Source organism: Schistocerca serialis, chromosome 4 (genome assembly GCF_023864345.2).
Source record: "Schistocerca serialis cubense isolate TAMUIC-IGC-003099 chromosome 4, iqSchSeri2.2, whole genome shotgun sequence".
In the NCBI taxonomy this organism is placed as follows: domain Eukaryota; kingdom Metazoa; phylum Arthropoda; class Insecta; order Orthoptera; family Acrididae; genus Schistocerca; species Schistocerca serialis.
The window spans coordinates 649,188,869-649,207,509 of NC_064641.1; the positions used below are offsets into that span (position 1 = coordinate 649,188,869).

General features: G+C 39.9%; 1 protein-coding gene across 1 annotated transcript in view; it reads left to right on the plus strand.

Moving 5' to 3' along the window:
• LOC126475511 (uncharacterized) overlaps positions 1-18,641 on the plus strand; it is a 350,378-nt gene that overhangs the window by 310,197 nt on the left and 21,540 nt on the right. The window contains exons 11-13 of the mRNA XM_050103427.1: positions 6,657-6,764; positions 6,854-7,012; positions 18,433-18,585. Coding sequence (XP_049959384.1) covers positions 6,657-6,764; positions 6,854-7,012; positions 18,433-18,585 — 420 coding nt within the window. The remainder of the gene's footprint in view (positions 1-6,656; positions 6,765-6,853; positions 7,013-18,432; positions 18,586-18,641) is intronic.

Sequence of the window (18,641 nt, forward strand, 5' to 3'; positions counted from 1 at the left end):
CATGCAGTAATGTTCATCTATTATGCTTTTGACAGATGGTGAATGCAGTGTATATTCTAATGCCAAAAAGATATTTTTGTGTGATAGACTTTACAATTTTACAGTTTTTGGATTTTTTTTGCTGTACTTGTACTGTGAAATCTTACAACTTGCCGAATTTCAGGATGCATAGTCAATGGGAAGTATTCTATAGGTTTTGATGAGTGAGTTTGCAAGTATCAAAATATGTACATAAATGGGTGAATCTTTTGGTTGCATTGGCTTGGAAGGTTAAATCTTTACACCACCAAGGTGCCATAGACTTAAGACATAGATCTGAACTTGATATGCCAACTTGTTCCAGAGAAAAATGGGTCTTAACAGACAGATGGACAGACAGACAGATAAAAACTGAGAGAAATTTTTTGTGTGTTTTAAGTACAAATTAACAGCTTATGGATTTTTTTCTGTACTTGTATTGTGGAATGTTGCTTCTTGCCAAATTTCATGATTCTAGCACAACGGGAAGTACTCTATAGGTTTTGATGAGTGAGTTTTTGAGTATCAAAATATGTGATTTAAATAGCCTAATCATTTGATTGCATTGACTTAGAGGCTTAAATTTTTTTTTACACCTCTTATAGATCATAGACCTTAGTATGTGACATAATTATTAACTTAATACGTGTACCCGTTTCTGAAAAAAAGGGTTCTTAACTATCAGACAGACAGATGGGCAACAAAGAGTTCTGTTTTTACAGGTCGAGGCTTGGAACCCTAAAAAAGAAGGGGGAAAGTTAAGGAAACTATGAAGAGATGTGGTGTCAAGTTCAACAGTGTCTTGTGGTTGGAACAACGTCTACTCAGATAGTGGAAAGGGGGGATGTCTCATCTCGTCTCGTCTTAATTGATACGCTTCATCAAGATTCCAACTCCTGGACTGGTTGACAAAAATATACTGTAAATAATTCCCCAAATTGGCCCGATAGTGTTGGATGTGGTGTGGGATGTGGTGTTGTACTTGGAGACACATCCATGAGTCTACCATACTGATGATGTCATCCATACCATTTAGATGATAGGAAATCAGAAAATATCAGCATGGTAGGAGAGCAGTGATGTTGTGGTACTCTGGGGTAGAAAGCCATGATCTTCTGTACAAGGGTCCAGATGTCCGCTGCTGCTCATCACTCGAAACTGTGTAAATCCGTATCTTTGATATTACACTTGAGGCACAGGGGTGAGTCCACCAGCACAGTGCGGTACAGTTTCTGTCTTGTAGCATATTTGCCATTGACGAAAAGATACCTCATTGCTGTAGTGTCAGTGGTGTAGTATGTTTGATGGATAATTTTCCAAACTGTGGTCTACAAAATCTGGGGGTGGAGACAGTTGTAGAAGATGTTAGATGTCTTGGGTGGTCGTCTTCCTGGTTCCTGGGAGCTTGGCACATATGTAGAGATGTTCCAGAAGGAAATGGCCAATGTGTGGAACTGGAGGTGCAATATGTGCCACTAATGTTGGCGGGCATCTCAAAGTAGGTGTGAATTCAGCAGTCAGCAGTCCAGTGAATCTAATATCCTGGAATCTAATATCCAGCGAATCTAATATCCACAACCAGGCCATGGCACTGGTGTAAATTGCTGTGGCCCTAGCTGTAATGTTAACCTGAGCTAGACCACCATCTCACTTCTCTAAAGTGAGGGCATCATACTGGACTTTCAAAGATATCTCCAAAACATATAAAATACCCAAAGGCCGCCTGCAGTCTGGCCACCATTGTTGCAGTGATGGGCAGAATCTGCGTAACGTGGGGTATCTGGGCTGCCAGAAATGTGTTGGCAAAAATGACCCTCTGGCACACATTCAGCAGATGGCTCTGTATGTTTGCCTGGATGCATTGTAGAAGCACAAAAAAACTGATCGCTAAAGTCACATGTGTACACCTTTTAAAGACACCAGACGGCATCCATCTGTTGAAGGGGGTTGTGTTACCTGTGGGAAGGTCCTGGCTGACCTTTGTGGCACATGATTTTGTGAAATGTGCTGTAACAGGCAATCCTGTGCTTTGTAGCCTCTATTTTGGCCACTAAACGTACACTGAGGGCCAAGTTGTCTATGTAGGTGCAACATCGGTAAACATGCTCCTGGAGTGGAATACCCACCAGGCATTTCCGTAGACCACAGATGAGTGGTTCCATCGCAGTGATGTAAAGCACAGCCAACAGCAGGTAACCCTACCATACTGAGTGCTCAGTCCATATGGGTTGGCTGTGTCTTCCATTGGCAAGAAGCCAGGATGTTGCCCCTTGAAGGAGTCATATGATCACCTGTGTGAACATTTGGCTAATTACCACCTTGTACATCTCTGCATTCAGGAATGCATAGTTGATGTGGTCTAATACTTGGTTGAAGTCAGTGGGGATTAAAACAGCTGGCAGTCAGATGTGACTTGCCATGATGATGGCATCTAAATATTTACTGAGGGCAGTCTGGATCTTATTATTGCCACCTAAGAAGGTTTGTCGTGGAACACAACTTGCCGTAACATATGTTTGGGTCACATAGTTTGAAGGTATGTGAAAATATTGAAATCGGAATGTAGTAATGTGTCTGGCCAGTAACTATTAAGCTGTGTTCCTCCCGTGTGCTTTGCACTGGGATAGGTAAACCTCCCATGAACTGTGGTGGTGGGAACACTGTGCCAGACAGAAGTTTCCAGTACATGTCTCTCCATTGCAATAACATCAGAACTGGAAAAGTTTGAAAAGTCTCCAGCAGTAAGCTGTCCAGGCCAGGAGACCAATTCAGTGATCCATTGGCCACAGCTGCAAGGACATTTTTGGTGGTCACTTCCATGGTGAGGAAGGTTGCTGCCACGGTGTGTACCTCCTTGAGAACCTTGACAGTAGTTCCTCCATCATTCATTACTTCTTGACAAAGGTATCTGCAGCTTGTGAAGGCATTAGTGATGTGAGCTTGCAGTGTCAGCCATCATCCATCAGATTGGTCTAAAAGTGACATTAAGGCCTGTTGACATCATCAAAAATTTTGAATGATGTAATCCATAGAAGGTTCTTCACCACTAGTCCTGTCTTGGCTGTGTGCTCATACAACAGCTCACTCTAAGCAGCATCTGGTCAAGGTTAAAAATTTTGCTTTGATACATTGAACTTCTTTTTTATGATCTGGGGATGGGTGTGGTCCATGAGATTGTGTACAGTACTGTAGTAAAAATGTGTTGTGTGGTGATTCACCTGGCTTTGGCTTTAACATATTGTGTAAAGGTGTAGCGACCGGAGAGTCAGGCACACAGTATCCATCACGTCAATGTGTTCCCATATGATTTGATGTGGTTAACATGAGTCTGCCGTGTGTCTGTGAGCTGTTGTTGACATTCAGGGTCTTGTTATATAGCACAGTGTTGAGTTTCCAGAGTCCTGTGCTGTGACATATAGATTGTCTACGGAGGTTGATGGTACAGATTTCAATGTCATCATCTGAAAAGACAGACAGCCAATATTCTGCATCGAGAAGACTGGCTGTTAGAGCTTCAGCGATATACAATCTGCTGAGTTGGCTGGCAGAGTGGCTTGTAATGTGTTCAAGCCCTGGGTGGTCACCATGTATCAGGCTCCAAGTGTTGACGAGATGAAGGCGCTAGACCAAGAGCGGAGTTCTGGGTATGTGGTGAACTGTGGGTATTGGTCTGTATGCTCGAGAATGCATTTGAAATCTGTACCCATGATGAGGTCCTCCATTTATCCATGTGTGAAGATGCGTAGAGATTTATGAAATCTGGTTCCTTCAACTGTCGGGGTCATCCCTCGCGCTACTTGTAGATATGCAACGTCGGGAAGTGAAATCTCTTCTCAGAGGATGGACATGCCGATGTGTTCCTTATCCATCAGGGCGGAGTGCATCTCATATCCATAAGACCAGAACCAAGTCTCTTCCTCAATTCTTGTAGCAGGGTGATGTCAACGTCCATTGCTCATAGCGTGTTGTGGAGTAATTGAAGTTAATGCAAGAACTGATATTGGTGTTTATAGTAGCTATTCAGTATGGCTGGTGGGGGACTTGTGCTTCTGGTATGCTTGTAGCTGCTGAAGTTAGTTGTGGAGGACTGCAGAAGTCCATATTGGTTGTAGGGCTCATTTCAGTCAGGTAGAAGTGGCAAATCCATGTCATCTGCTCATAAAACAGACCATCAGTTTCAACATTGACAAGAGGTGGCGGTGCTGACTGAGTCAACTAAACAACCTCAGTGACATCAAATGTGCTATTTTCCATATCTTCTGGTTGTGGTTCTTGCTAACAGTGTCTGGTGAATGACTGACAGTCTTGTGGAGAAAGTGTCTTCATGGCAGTGGAAAATGAGTCATCTTGTTTGTCAACAGATTTGTGCACCATCTTGTTGTCCTGTGAAGGTGTGTCAGTGGCTGATTCTGATGTCTTGTGGCATGTTTTGCAGTGTTTGTGTGACTGTTGCTTCCGGCAATGTGTGTCGGTGTCTTAAGAAGGAAGAGACTTGCGTTATTCTGGTACAAAAGCTGTGGTCAATTTAATATAGTTATTAATCTCTATAAACTCTCTTGGGTATCCTTGTGAACTTCTAGTGTAGGTGTGCCCATTTGGAAATCAGATATTCAGTGGCACTGCCAGTGGAAAATTCCTGTGATGCCTCCAGTTGTGTCAGTCCTGGGAGAGGGTTATGAACTGCATCTTGTGAGGGCTTGATGTGCAGTGCCACCACCTAGGTTGGTGGAAGAGTGTTTGTGGTTTGGTTGGTGTCCATGTCATTGTGTCACAGCTGTGTGTTGTAGTGTTGAAGGCATTCACTATGGAAGCAGCCTTCTCTGTCACAACTGGAACATGTAAGAGATTGTCTATTGAAAATCACCACTGCCTACAAAAATGTATAATTGGACATGGTGGATGAGGGCTATATGGACCTATCGCACACAATTGAACTCCAGGGACATGCCCCTGTTTCAGCCACATGGTTGTGGACTTTTCCATATAGGCTTAATGGTGTTATGAATTTGTCTTCATGTACCTCAAAGGCAGTTCGAAAACATGGATCATTTGAAGGCCAAGTCAGATGTGGTCCACGTCCACCGGCCTGAAGTTGCTGTTGAAGTGTCAAAATATGAATCGATGGATAATCTTGTTGCAGGCAGCATTAGACGTCATCTTAATGTAAACGAGACTGCTGACAATCGATAGGAGAATGACAATGAGATCATCGCATGGGATCATGACATCATCACATAAGAAGTGCTCAGCGGACAGCACTTTGAGTCATGAATAGGCATTCAGAAAGCTGAACTTATGGGTGTTCTTCCTGTAAGAGTTGGTCATGATACTTTGTTTGGCTTAGAAGTACAGTGATGCCGAAGTCAACAAACACTACACATGCACAGTGGTGCGGATGGCTGAGCATGGACCAACTGCAGAACTGCTGAAGGCAGACTAGTGAATGAGCTCCCCAGGCATGATTCACGACCTGTCCCCACAGTTTTACTTCTGTCAGTAACTCATCTCCTATCTTCCAAAGTTCACAGGCACTCTCCTGCTAAACTTACAAGACTAGCACTCCTAGAAGAAAGTATACTGTGGCGACGTGGCTTAGGCACAGTCTGGAGAATGTTTTCAGAATGAAATTTCCATTCTACAGTGGAGTGTGTGCTGGTAGGAAGTTTTATATCTGTGCATACTCTGCTGCAGAGCAAAAAATTTACTCTGAAAAATTTACTCTGGAAACAGCCCCCATGCTGTGGCTAAGCCATCCTTTTTCCATGGGTGGTAGTCTTACATATTTCTCAGGAGAGCTTTTGCGTATTGGAAGGTATGAGGTGAGGTACTGGCAGAAGTGAAGTTGTGAGAACGGGTCGTGAGTCATGTTTGGATAGCTCATTCGCTAGAGTACTTGCCCACGCAAGGCAAAGATCCTGAGTTCTAGTTTCAGTCTGGTATAGAGTTTTAATCCACCAAGAAGTTTTATATCAGTGCACACTCTACTGCAGAATGAAAATTTCATTATAGAATTTGATTTTGAGTTGGCAAAGCCAACAAATATGAACTAAAGAAAACTAGATATTCTGACAGACTGGCCTGAGCTCTAGGTTGGATTGGAATGTGACATTTGGTTATGAGTTGGTGAAGCCTAGATGTGAAAGAAATGGAACTAGATGGGCTGACAGACTAACCTGTAGCATAGTCCAAGGCCTAAGTTAGGTTGGAATTTGATAGTTTGCTCGTGAATTGGCAAAGTCAGCGAATCTAACACAAAAATATGATAATTGTTATAGATTGATGTGTAACAAAACGTGAGATGACAGTTTTCATTGCAGTAAGCTACTCATACATGTCTTATTTCTGAGTGTGACAAAACTTCTGATAATGGAGTTCAAGTCTAACCTAGTTAAACAAAATACTAGCCAACCGTATTTACAGACCATAGGAAATTACAAAATAGGATCTCATTTGCAGCCTACATCTGAGTTATCATTCATTGTGTCTACTCACCTGGATTCATCATGTGAACTGTTAGCAACAGCAGCACACAGTGGAAAAACACTGGCCCCATTAGTGCACTTATATTGTCACTGTTGTATGAAGCAACTTACCTATTATATATTTTCTGGCATTCAACTTGTGTATTTTATTTTCAGGATGAGAAAACCACACAGCCATCACTGTTGTCTAGTTCTCCTGAGGACACATTCATTACTAAAAGTTCGGATAAAGTGGTTTCTGTTTTTACACCCTCCTTATCTGAGGTAAAATTCACTATTTTTCTGATTGGTGAATTATATTGAACAGATTATCATCTGAACTTCAACATATCACTTATTATATATTTCTACAGGATGAGATAAATGCTGATGAAGATAAAGAAAATCAGAACAATGAAGTTCATCTGAATAAACTGGAGACAAGAAGGCGATCAAATAAGTATACTGGTAGGGCAAGATCTTATAAAACAGGATCAGATGAAACAGGAAAGCAACGCAAAGTAGATCTTCTGGTAAGTAAAATAAAATTTTAGTTTTAATGAGAACTACAAAGTGCTACATAAGAAATTCTATGTTCCTAGCTAGCAGCATATTTCAGTATTTCTTGTTGTATTCTAAGAGAATGTTAAATATTAATTACTTCAATAAATTGCATTGCTGAGAGAGGGAGCATATACATATATTTCAATGAGAAACACCTTCTGGATCATAATTTGTTATTAATGATGACTGGTTTTCATCTGACTAGCAGATCATCATCAGATCTAGTGCTGCAAGTGCAGTTTGCCGGCCGGTGTGGCCAAGCGGTTCTAGGCGCTTCAGTCTGGAACCGCACGACTGCTACGATCGCAGGTTCGAATCCTGCCTCAGACATGGATGTGTGTGATGTCCTTTGATTAGTTAGGTTTAAATAGTTTAATAGTTCTAGGGGCTGATGACCTCAGATGTTAAGTCCCATAGTGCTCAGAGCCATATATATGCAAGTGCAGTTTGTCAGTAGTGGCAAGAATGCTGCTTTCACTGCACAAAATGTAGATAACTGTTAGTCTTTCACAAGTATTAGTTCCACTCGTACAATTATTGAGTTACCTAAGAAGTGGAAATGCTGCTGATTATATTAGGCCTACATTAATTTATATAATTTCTATGTGCAAATAACATAACAATTCAACTTTTGTTAACTGTTAATAACAGAAGTAATTCAGAATAGCTGTGTCTCTCTGCTAATGTTGACATTGACTCCTTTCAAATCCGTGAATATTTTCCTTAATGGTGGGATACAATGTATAAACACATAAGTGTAACATCTTGAAAAACTAACCTATGTGTAGATCTACATTCTACAATGCTTGTTGTCTAATTTCTGCTGCTTATACATGGAAGCTAAATGACAATTGGAGTTACTAATGGGTAAAATCAGATTTTGAAAATTAGGTTTCTTTTTATGTAGAGATAAGAATGAACAATGGACTGTACCCAGCTACAGGAGTTTTTTAAATAATATGTGGGAAGTTGTGTGTGAACTGATTGTTAGTATGGGGATATCATAGGAAGTTATACTGTGGAATAACATATGACGAAACACAGTGTCAACTATATAAACTTCAGAAAACCCCAAGACACACTCTGTTAAAAACTTTGGACATAGCAGTCCATCTTTGAAATTAGTGAGATAATGAGATATTAAAATTGTTGTTAAAACCTTATTATAAGGTGAATTCTATAAAGTAGTGCTGGAAATGATACGTTAACTGCATCATTGATGGTAAAAATGATCTTGCGATAGACACAAGAACAGAAAGAATTTGGAAGAGATGTACATTTGCAATAAGTTAAAATTATAGTCTCTCTGGGCACCAGAAGATGTGCTGTTTTTGTCCACTGTTAAACTCTTTTTTAACCTTTTCCAATAATTGCTTATGCAACATGGGAAATGACCAACAAGGGCAGTTGTGGAGAAAATGTTTCTGTGGGGGCTGAGTGGGGGCTGAGATATACAGAAACTGATGACAATGTTTGGAGAGCACACTTAAGCCTAGAAAGCAATTTACAAATTGTTAAAAAATTATTGTGTTTTGAATGGGTGATAAATGTTGAAATGTTGGCCAACATCAAGCAGATGAAACAGATTATTGTGGACAGATGGCTCATTAACTTCTCTGGCAGTGTGGTTTCAGTTGTCTGAGATAGCAGACGTGTGTGCAAGTTGTGTGTGTGTGTGTGTGTGTGTGTGTGTGTGTGTGTGTGTGTGTCTGTTTCTGACAAAGGCCTTAATGGCCAAAAGCTATAATTGTGTGAATCTTTTTGCTGTGCTGGTGAGTAGCAAATTTCCTTCCCTAATATCATCAACTTCTCAGATAGAGAAGCAGCTATGGAATTTTCCCAGTTCACACTGAAGAACATAATCCATGAACACCTTACGTATAGACCGCTACTGTTGTGCCTCGTCAATAATGTGCAACAGCAGCACAGGGAACTTGAACAAGATGAAAAAATGTGGAAAATTGTGCTATCTTGAAAGTAGGGTAGATAAAGATGTAAAAGAGAAGAAAGACATAGTGTTGAACAATTCAAACACTCTCAGTGTAAGAATGACAGTTGTTGACACCCGAAAAGATAAATCTTGAGACCAGAAAAAGTTACCTGAAAAGCTATATTCAGAATATAACTCTATATGGGTGCTAAACATGAACAGTGGTGAAGATAGAAATGAAATAGTCAGAAGCATTTTAAATGTGGCATTGCAAGGAACTGGTGAAGTTTGGATGAATTGATCAAATGAAGAAAATGCCCCACAATGAGTGAATGAGAAAAAAATGCTGAAAAACTAATGTAATGAATCAGAGAGATGGAATGATTGGGCGTATTTCTGTTTCTGAGCCTTTGCTGAAAACTGTATCTGCAGGGATGATACACAGAATGAACTGCTAGAGGAGGCCTAAGTATGTTTATATATAGGAGCTTCTTGAAGATGTGGGACACAGTAATCATGCTCAACTGAAGAAGATTGTTGACAAGTGACAGGTATGGAGAAAAGCATTAAAAGAAGAAAGCTCAGGAAGGAGTATATTAGAGCAGTAATTGGAATATCATGCTGCACTGTATTGAGGCCAAGGGGCTTCCATACCAACTTGTGACTGGCAATGAGTCATGCCTCCATTATCATGGAGACCAAGTAGCGATGAATGTACTCAACATCAAAGCAGAAGAAATTCTGGGTGACATCCTCAGATGTCAAGCAAAGTTTTGGTTGCATTTAGTGTTCTGAAGCAGGAACTGTTGAAGGCGGCAAGTGTGTGAGGTGGCCTGTTACAAAAGAGCAAGAAACATTGAGGAAAAGTCTGCTCATGCACAATAACATGGTCTGTTCCAATATGAACTGAGAAGTTTCTGTAGTGCTCACCCAGATGCGCTGTCAGATATGGCTATATTCCCAATATTCACCTGACATGAGCCTGCCTGATTGTTACCTGTTTTGGGCAATGCAGAAAACTCTTGGCAATTGTGATTGTAATAATGTAATAACATATGTGATCAGCTATCTCACCAAGAGTGGACCCTACAAAACTCTTGCATTGGCAGATTGTGTTGAGAGAGTTGCAACTATCCAGAAAATCTTCCTTCTCTCTTGTCCCAAAACTGTGTGTAAATCACTGTAGTATTTTCCTTATATGTTGAAGTGCACCTGTTGTTGTTGAAATTGGAAAGGCTGAAACAAATGTAGCACATGATGTAACATAACCACAAGAGTACCTACATGGTATGGACACTGGGAATGGTTCTTGTGCCATACTTTTTAACAATTTGGAAAGGGATTAAGAACAGAAACAGGCTTGGAAAGTAGAGTTAGTTAGTTAGTTTCATGTTTTATGGATCATTTGCCTGATAAATTGTAGTGATATGGAACGAACTATTTTATGTACACATCACAAAATAATTTTTAAATATGGCTAAATTCTGAACATTTATAAAGTTTTTTTTTTTTTTTTTTTTTTTTAATACCTAAAGATGTGAGTTTGTAATTCATACCCACCATCTTTTACACATTACAGCAGTGCTTGCTAAATTTTTTGCTTAAGATCCAACCCAAGCTGCATAGGAATGGGGAAAGTAGGGGTAGGAGGGGGGGAGGTGGTCGGAAATACTTAAGTGACCACACAAAGAGAAATTTAGTTTTCAGCAAATCATGCTTACTGATAGAAGCATATAACCTACGCATTTTGCATTTTGAATCTATGTAAATTATGAGCTATCAGTATTACATGCCTTTTTCTGAATGCTTACATAGTGACAAATTTTTCATATCTAAATGCTTTCAGTGCCATGGCAACAGTATCCCATGTTTTTCTGATTTCCAGGCACTTTTTCTATGCATCTTCACAACCTAGTATCAGAAAGAACAACAGTGGCTCCAACAGATCATTTTCAATATCAGACTTTTGTACTAGGCCATATAGAACAGAGATGATTTTAAATAATATAACTTAATTAATTGAAAATTGTCACAAAGGACTAGAATGATGGATGATAGCTTCATCCATTTTATCCATTGTGTTTTTGCATGTTTTTTTGGAAGTAACTAACTCTTATTGGGTTGGAGACCTTGGCCACTTTTCCTGATGAGTACTGTGTTGACTTTTCACTATTGGACACCTTGCCGGCATTAATGATCTACAGAAGAAACTATCAAACTGAAATAAATAACAAGGAACTACTTCAAAAGATGTTGTTTAAACATTTATATTGTAAGGAATTATCACTCACCATACAAGTGAGGTAACAATAGTAATATAAATGACTTATCTTACATCAGACGACTCAAAAACAAAACAAAAAAAAGCTGTACTCGAAAGTCTGTAAAAGCGTGTGACTGTGAAAACAATGGGTTTATTTATAAACAATTTTTCTGCTACCGGTCATGTTATTCCTTTGGTTATGCTTTACACATAGAACATAACTTAATCATAGCTAACACTTGGTTCAAGAATCATAAAAGAAGATTGTATACATGGAAGAAGCCTGGAGATACTGACAGGTTTTAGATAAATTATATAATGGTAAGACAGAGATTTAGGAACCAGGTTTTAAATTGTAAGACATTTCCAGGGGCAGATGTGGACTCTGACCACAATCTATTGGTTATGAACAGTAGATTAAAACTGAAGAAACTGCAAGAAGGTGGGAATTTAAGGAGATGGGACCTGGGTAAACTGACTAAACCAGAGGTTGTACAGAGTTTCAGGGACAGCATTAGGGAGCAATTGACACGAATGGGGGAAAGAAATACAGTAGAAGAAGAATGGGTAGCTTTGAGGGATGGAGTAGTGAAGGCAGCAAGGGATAAAGTAGGTAAAAAGACGAGGGCTAGTAGAAATCCTTGGGTGACAGAAGAAATATTGAATTGAATTGATGAAAGAAGAAGATATAAAAATGCAGTAAATGAAGCAGGCAAAAAGGAATACAAACGTCTCAAAAATGAGATCGACAGGAAGTGCAAAATGGCTAAGCAGGCATGGCTAGAGGACAAATGTAAGGATGTAGAGGCTTATCTCACTAGGGGTAAGATAGATACTGCCTACAGGAAAATTAAAGAGACTTTTGGAGAAAAGAGAACCACTTGTATGAATATCAAGAGCTCAGATGGAAATCCAGTTCTAAGCACAGAAGGGAAAGCAGAAAGGTGGAAGGAGTATATAGAGGGTCTATACAAGGGCGATGTACTTCAGGGCAATATTATGGAAATGGAAGAGGGTGTAGATGAAGATGAAATGGGAGATATGATACTGCGTGAAGAGTTTGACAGAGCACTGAAAGACCTGAGTCGAAACAAGGCCCCGGGTGTAGACAACATTCCATTAGAACTACTGACTGCCTTGGGAGAGCCAGTGCTGACAAAACTCTACCATCTGGTGAGCAAAATTTATGAGACAGGTGAAACACCCTCAGACTTCAAGAAGAATATAATAATTCCAATCCCAAAGGAAGCAGGTGTTGACAGATGTGAAAATTACCGAACTATCAGTTTAATAAGTCACAGCTGCAAAATACTAACGCGAATTCTTTACTGATGAATGGAAAAACTGGTAGAAGCCGACCTTGGGGAAGATCAGTTTGGATTTCGTAGAAATATTGGAACATGTGAGGCAATACTTACCTTAAGAGTTATCTTAGAAGAAAGATTAAGGAAAGGCAAACCTATGTTTCTAGCATTTGTAGATTTAGAGAAAGCTTTTGACAATGTTGACTGGAATACTCTCTTTCAAATCCGGAAGGTGGCAGGGGTAAAATACAGGGAGCGAAAGGCTATTTACAATTTGTACAGAAACCAGCTGGCAGTTATAAGAGTCGAGGGACATGAAAGGGAAGCAGTGGTTGGGAAGGGAGTGAGACAGGGTTGTAGCCTCTCCCTGATGTTATTCAATCAGTATATTGAGCAAGCAGTAAAGGAAACAAAAGAAAAATTCGGAGTAGGTATTAAAATCCATGGAGAAGAAATAAAAACTTTGAGGTTCGCCGATGACATTGTAATTCTGTCAGAGACAGCAAAGGACTTGGAAGAGCAGTTGAACAGAATGGACAGTGTCTTGAAAGGAGGATATAAGATGAACATCAACAAAAACAAAACAAGGATAATGGAATGTAGTCGAATTAAGTCGGGTGATGCTGAGGGAATTAGATTAGGAAATGAGACACTTAAAGTAGTAAATGAGTTCTGCTATTTGGGGAGCAAAATAACTGATGATGGTCGAAGTAGAGAGGATATGAAGTGTTGACTGGCAATGGCAAGGAAAGCGGTTCTGAAGAAGAGAAACTTGTTAACATCGAGTATATATTTAAGAGTCAGGAAGTCATTTCTAAAGTATTTGTAGGGAGTGTAGCCATGTATGGAAGTGAAACATGGACGATAAATAGTTTGGACAAGAAGAGAATAGAAGCTTTCGAAATGTGGTGTTACAGAAGAATGCTGAAGATTAGATGGGTAGATCACATAACTAATGAGGAGGTATTGAATAGAATTGGGGAAAAGAGAAGTTTGTGGCACAACTTGACAAGAAGAAGGGATCGGTTGGTAGGACATGTTCTGAGGCATCAAGGGATCACCAGTTTAGTATTGGAGGGCAGCGTGGAGGGTAAAAATCGTAGAGGGAGACCAAGAGATGAATACACTAAACAGATTCAGAAGGATGTAGGTTGCAGTAGGTACTGGGAGATGAAGCAGCTTGCACAGGATAGAGTAGCATGGAGAGCTGCATCAAACCAGTCTCAGGACTGAAGACCTCAACAACAATACTTTACATGACGTGTTTCAAGAAATGATCCCCACATCAAGTGCGTTCTTCTCCGTATACTATGAGTAATGTTTTTGATGTGTGAGGTCCTGCATTGTTCTGTTGACTTTACTGCAGTATATAAAAATGTGCAATTTTTAGTTGGTTATCAATTTGTGTACTGTGTGTAATTAGTGGCAAAATTTGGAAGAACTTGTATTTATAGTTTTTTGATGTTTAACAAGTGTGAGCCTCTGCAGAAAGAACCGTAAGAAAACTGTAAGTACAAGTCCTTCCAAATTTCACCACTAACTACGCATACAGATCAATAACCAACTAAAAATTGCCAGTTTTTTGTATATTGCAGTAAAGTCAACAGAACAGAGCAGAACCTTACTCATCAAAATTATTACATAAAAATGGTGTAGTACAGAGAAAAATGTACTTGAAAATGCGAATCATTTCCCAAAGCACATCATCTAAAATATAAATAAAAGAAAACCATGAACGGTAGCAGGAAAGTTATTTATAAGCAAACCCGCTAAAAATAACAGGTCAGTCTTCATCTGTCAAACATGCTGAGATCAATGGCTGTGTATATTAGACCTAGCCTGACCTCTTCTCAGCAGGCAGCACTGTTTTTGAGGGCAAAAAATATGCAATGGCCCCTTCTCCCATCCTGGTCACTTTACCACACATTACTATTAATTGGTAAAATACATAAATTAGTATCTTATTATTTAATAACACAACTGCAATATGAGACATGACCACAAATGTTAGTGAATGTTACATTTTTCTTTTACTCATTGCATTGTATTACAGCAGCTTTGATTTGATTTTATATTATCTGCTAGAAACATATATCACATTTGAACATGATCGTCTCTGTAATGCACATTCACAAATCCATGTCGCTTCCATCTGACATTCATATCATAGCAAAATCTGATGTACTGTAAGTGGAAACTTTTCATAGCTCACGGACAAATTCACCAATTTCAATTAAAATTAAGCATATCTTAAAATATTACTGTCTCTGCAAATATTCACATACACAAGCAAGTCCACCTAATATACACATAACCACCAACTCCAGCATCTCGGGTTGGAATGCAACTATCACGTGGGATACAAGCAACAATCTGGAGGGGGCAGGGGAGGGGAAGGGATAGCAGTGAGCAGCCAGGGAGAGAGACGAACACTGCCTGGTGGAGTGTGCAGGGACTAGAATGTCAAGAGGTGCAATGTAAGAAGATTGTGGGGCAGGGAGGTGAAAGGAGAGGAGCAGAGAAAGACGGGCAGATGCATTGTCAGAGGGCAGCAAATGGATGTGTTGAGAGATGAGAATTGGGGGGGGGGATGATGGACAGAGGGGGTGGAAACTGGTAGGGTGGAAGGTGTGGGGACAGTAGTTACTATTGGTTAAGGCCAGAATAATTGCAGGAGTGTATAATGTTTTGTAAGGATAACTTCCATCTGTGCAGTTCAGAAAAGCTGGTGGTGGAGGGAAGGACTCATATGGCTCAGGTAGTGAAGCAGCCATTGAAGTCAAGTATGTTATGTTCAGCTGCATGTTGTGCCACAGGGTAGTTTACTTTGCTCTTGGCCATAGTTTGGCAGTGTCCTTTCATCTTGGTGGACAGCTGGTTGGTAGTCGTACCAATATAAAAAGCTGTGCAGTGATAGCAGCAGAGCTGATACATGACATGTCTGCTTTCAGAGGTGGTCCGGACCCTGATGGGGGTAGGATAAACTTGTGACAGGACAGGAATAGGAAGTCCTGGGTGGGTAGATTGGACAGGTTTTGCATCTGGGTTTTCCACAGGGATATGATCCTTGTGGGAAGGGGTTAGGATTGGGGGTGGCATAAGAATGGACTAGGATGTTGTGGAGATTGGGTGGGCGACAGCACAGCACTTTAGGGGGTCTGGTAAGCATCTCAGCTAGGATGTCCCTCATTTCAGGACATGGTGATAGGTAATCAGAGCCCTGGCAAAGGATGTGGTTATGTTATTCCAGTGTGGGATGGTACTGGGTGACGAAGGGGACACTCCTTTGTAGCTGGTTTTTGATGGTGGTGGGAGGATTGGGGGTGTGAGGGGAAATGACGCAGGAGATCTGTTGGTGGACTAGTTCTGGGGGATAGTGCCTGTCTGTGAAGCCCTTGGTGAGACCCTCAGCATACTGAGCAAAGGAATTTTTATCACTGCAGATACACCGTCTCCAGGTGGGCATGCTGTATGGGAGGGATTTTTTGGTGTGAAAGGAGTGACAGCTGTCAAAATGCAGGTACTGTTGGTGGTTGGTGGGTTTAATGTGGACAGAGGTGCAGATGGAGCCATCAGAGGGGAGGAGGTCAACATCTAGGAAGATGGCACTCTGTGTTGAAGAGGACCATGTGAAGCATGTGGGAGAGGTGTTGAGGTTGTGAAGGATTGAAGATACAGTGTCTTGGCCCTGAGTCCATATCATTAAGATATATCAGTGAACCTGAACCAAACTAGGGTTTTGGTAGGTCAGGAAAGTCACCTCCATATGTCCCATAAAAAGGTTGGCATAGGAGGATGCCATGCAGGTGCCCATGGCTGTGCTGCAGATTTGTTTATGTAGATGTGGGTTGGCATAAAGTTAGTAAGTTGTATGAGAAATGAGGTAGTGGGTTTGGAGTCTGAAGGATGTTGGGAAAGGTATCGTTCAATAGCAGTAAGACCTGGGCATGAGGGCTGTTGGAGGTGTAGTCAACAGTGACGAGTATGGTCTGGGGGTGAGGATGTTGTTGGAGAGTTGGTGAAGGAAGTGGTTGGCATCTTTGAAGTTTCCAAACTATTCATTATTTGCTCAGCAAGTGTTATGCTTTTCATTGGTGTTGTACCCCTAAATGTGCAGAAATGAATGTGTTGTGTCTTTTAAAAACTGAGGGTGAGATCATTCATAGAAAACCAGCCATTGATACTTCTAAGAACATTGCTTACTATTTATTCTGTTTCTGTTTGTATGCCTGGATTGATTAAAATACTAGTGTTATCTGCAAAAACAACTAATTCTGTTTGCTACATATTAGGCAGAAGACCATTTACATATATGAGGAACAGTAGTATACCTGAGTGAGCCTTGGAGAACACCATTCGTGACTTCACCCCAGTCAGAATTATGTTCCCAGACTAAATTGGTTGAATGAACTAATTACAACTTTCTGCATTATTTTGGTTAGATATGACATTATTGGCTGGCTGGCTATACCATCAGTCCCATAAAACTTCAATGTGCCTAGGAGAATATTGTGATTCACACAAATGCATTAGATAGCTCACAGGAAACATCAACTGGCACTATTTTGTTTTTTAATGCATATGAAATTTGGTGAATGGCATTCTCAGTAGAACAACTTTTCTGAAATTCCAACTGTGATTTACTGAGGATATTGTTGTTGCTCAGATGAGATACTATTGTAGAATATAACACCTTCTCAAAAATTTTGGAAAATGTTGTCAGGAGTGATGGTAGTTATTGACATCTCTCCTATCACCTTTCTTATGGAGGTGTTTGACAATGGCATATTTCAGTCTCTGAGTAGTTTGATAAGCTAGTACAAAAATACTGTGGAGAAGAATAGGCAATATACGTGCACCATTGTTCATGCTGCTTGAGACAATGCAGTGGGAAGATATTGTTCAGAGATGAAGTATGCTATTGCTTAAGATACCAACCAACTGGTTTGCAAATAATTTTTTTAATGCATTGACCCAGATTTCAACACCTCTAAGGACATCTTTGTCAGAATGAAATTTTAACAACTGTAAAGTTGCATTGCGAGAAGGCAATAGTCAAAGTTTTGAGCAAACATGCTCAAGTCAGAAATGAAAAATGAAAAATGTTCCAGCCTTTGGTACGTATAACTTGCAGTATACACACTGCAACAGTCTGCTGCTGTTCATTGTGAAGTATATGTACAAAAGGCTGGAACATTTGTAATTTTTAATTTTTGTCTTGAGCATGTCTCTTCAAAACTTTGACTATTGACTCCTCACAATGTAACTTTACAGTTGTTAAAATTTCGTTCTAATGAAGACATCCAAAAAACCTAGGTCAATGTATATAAAAAATAGTAATGGTAATATTTGCAAACAATTGGCTGTGTTATTTCTTCATTGGTTCATAATTTTGTACAGACATTTAGTTTTAATAAATCACTCCAGATGATACCAGAACAATCCTTGAAACAAGCAATGGACACTTTCCTCTGCCTCCAATAATCTTGTTGTTGATGAGACATTAAATTCTGACCATTGTTTCAAGATGAATGATTTGCCTGGTGCTGGGTGAAGTTTGTTAACTGTATTAGTTTTCCTAGTACATCTGATCTAGTGTTTAATCATTTATAATAATTTACAATTTGCAACAGTTTCTTATATTTGTTATTAGTTTTGTTATTTTATATCATTTTTGACTTACACTTCATATATCATCTAATATGAGTAAATGAAGTAAAATTAGATTACTTATAGCTGCAAACTTACTGGTTCAGTTACATTCTGGTGTGCTCAAAGCACATGATGTCCATTTTGGTTTACAAAGGTATTATGTCATACTTAGTTACTAAAAATCACTGTCTGGGTTTCCATTCAGATGTCTTTCCAGTGTGCATTAATATTCTGTTTCAGTTGGCACCCTCGCCACCATCTGAGAGGGAAGTGACAAAGCCAACAGTCCGTTCCTCATCACGGAGCCCACATAAATCTTCCAATGGCTACTCCTTGCGAGGCAGTAGACCACTTGACAGCAAGAAAGACACTGCTACTGAAGAGATAAACAAGGTAGATATTCATTTATTTTCATTAGAGTTGTAATTTTCATTGACATTTAGGTCAAA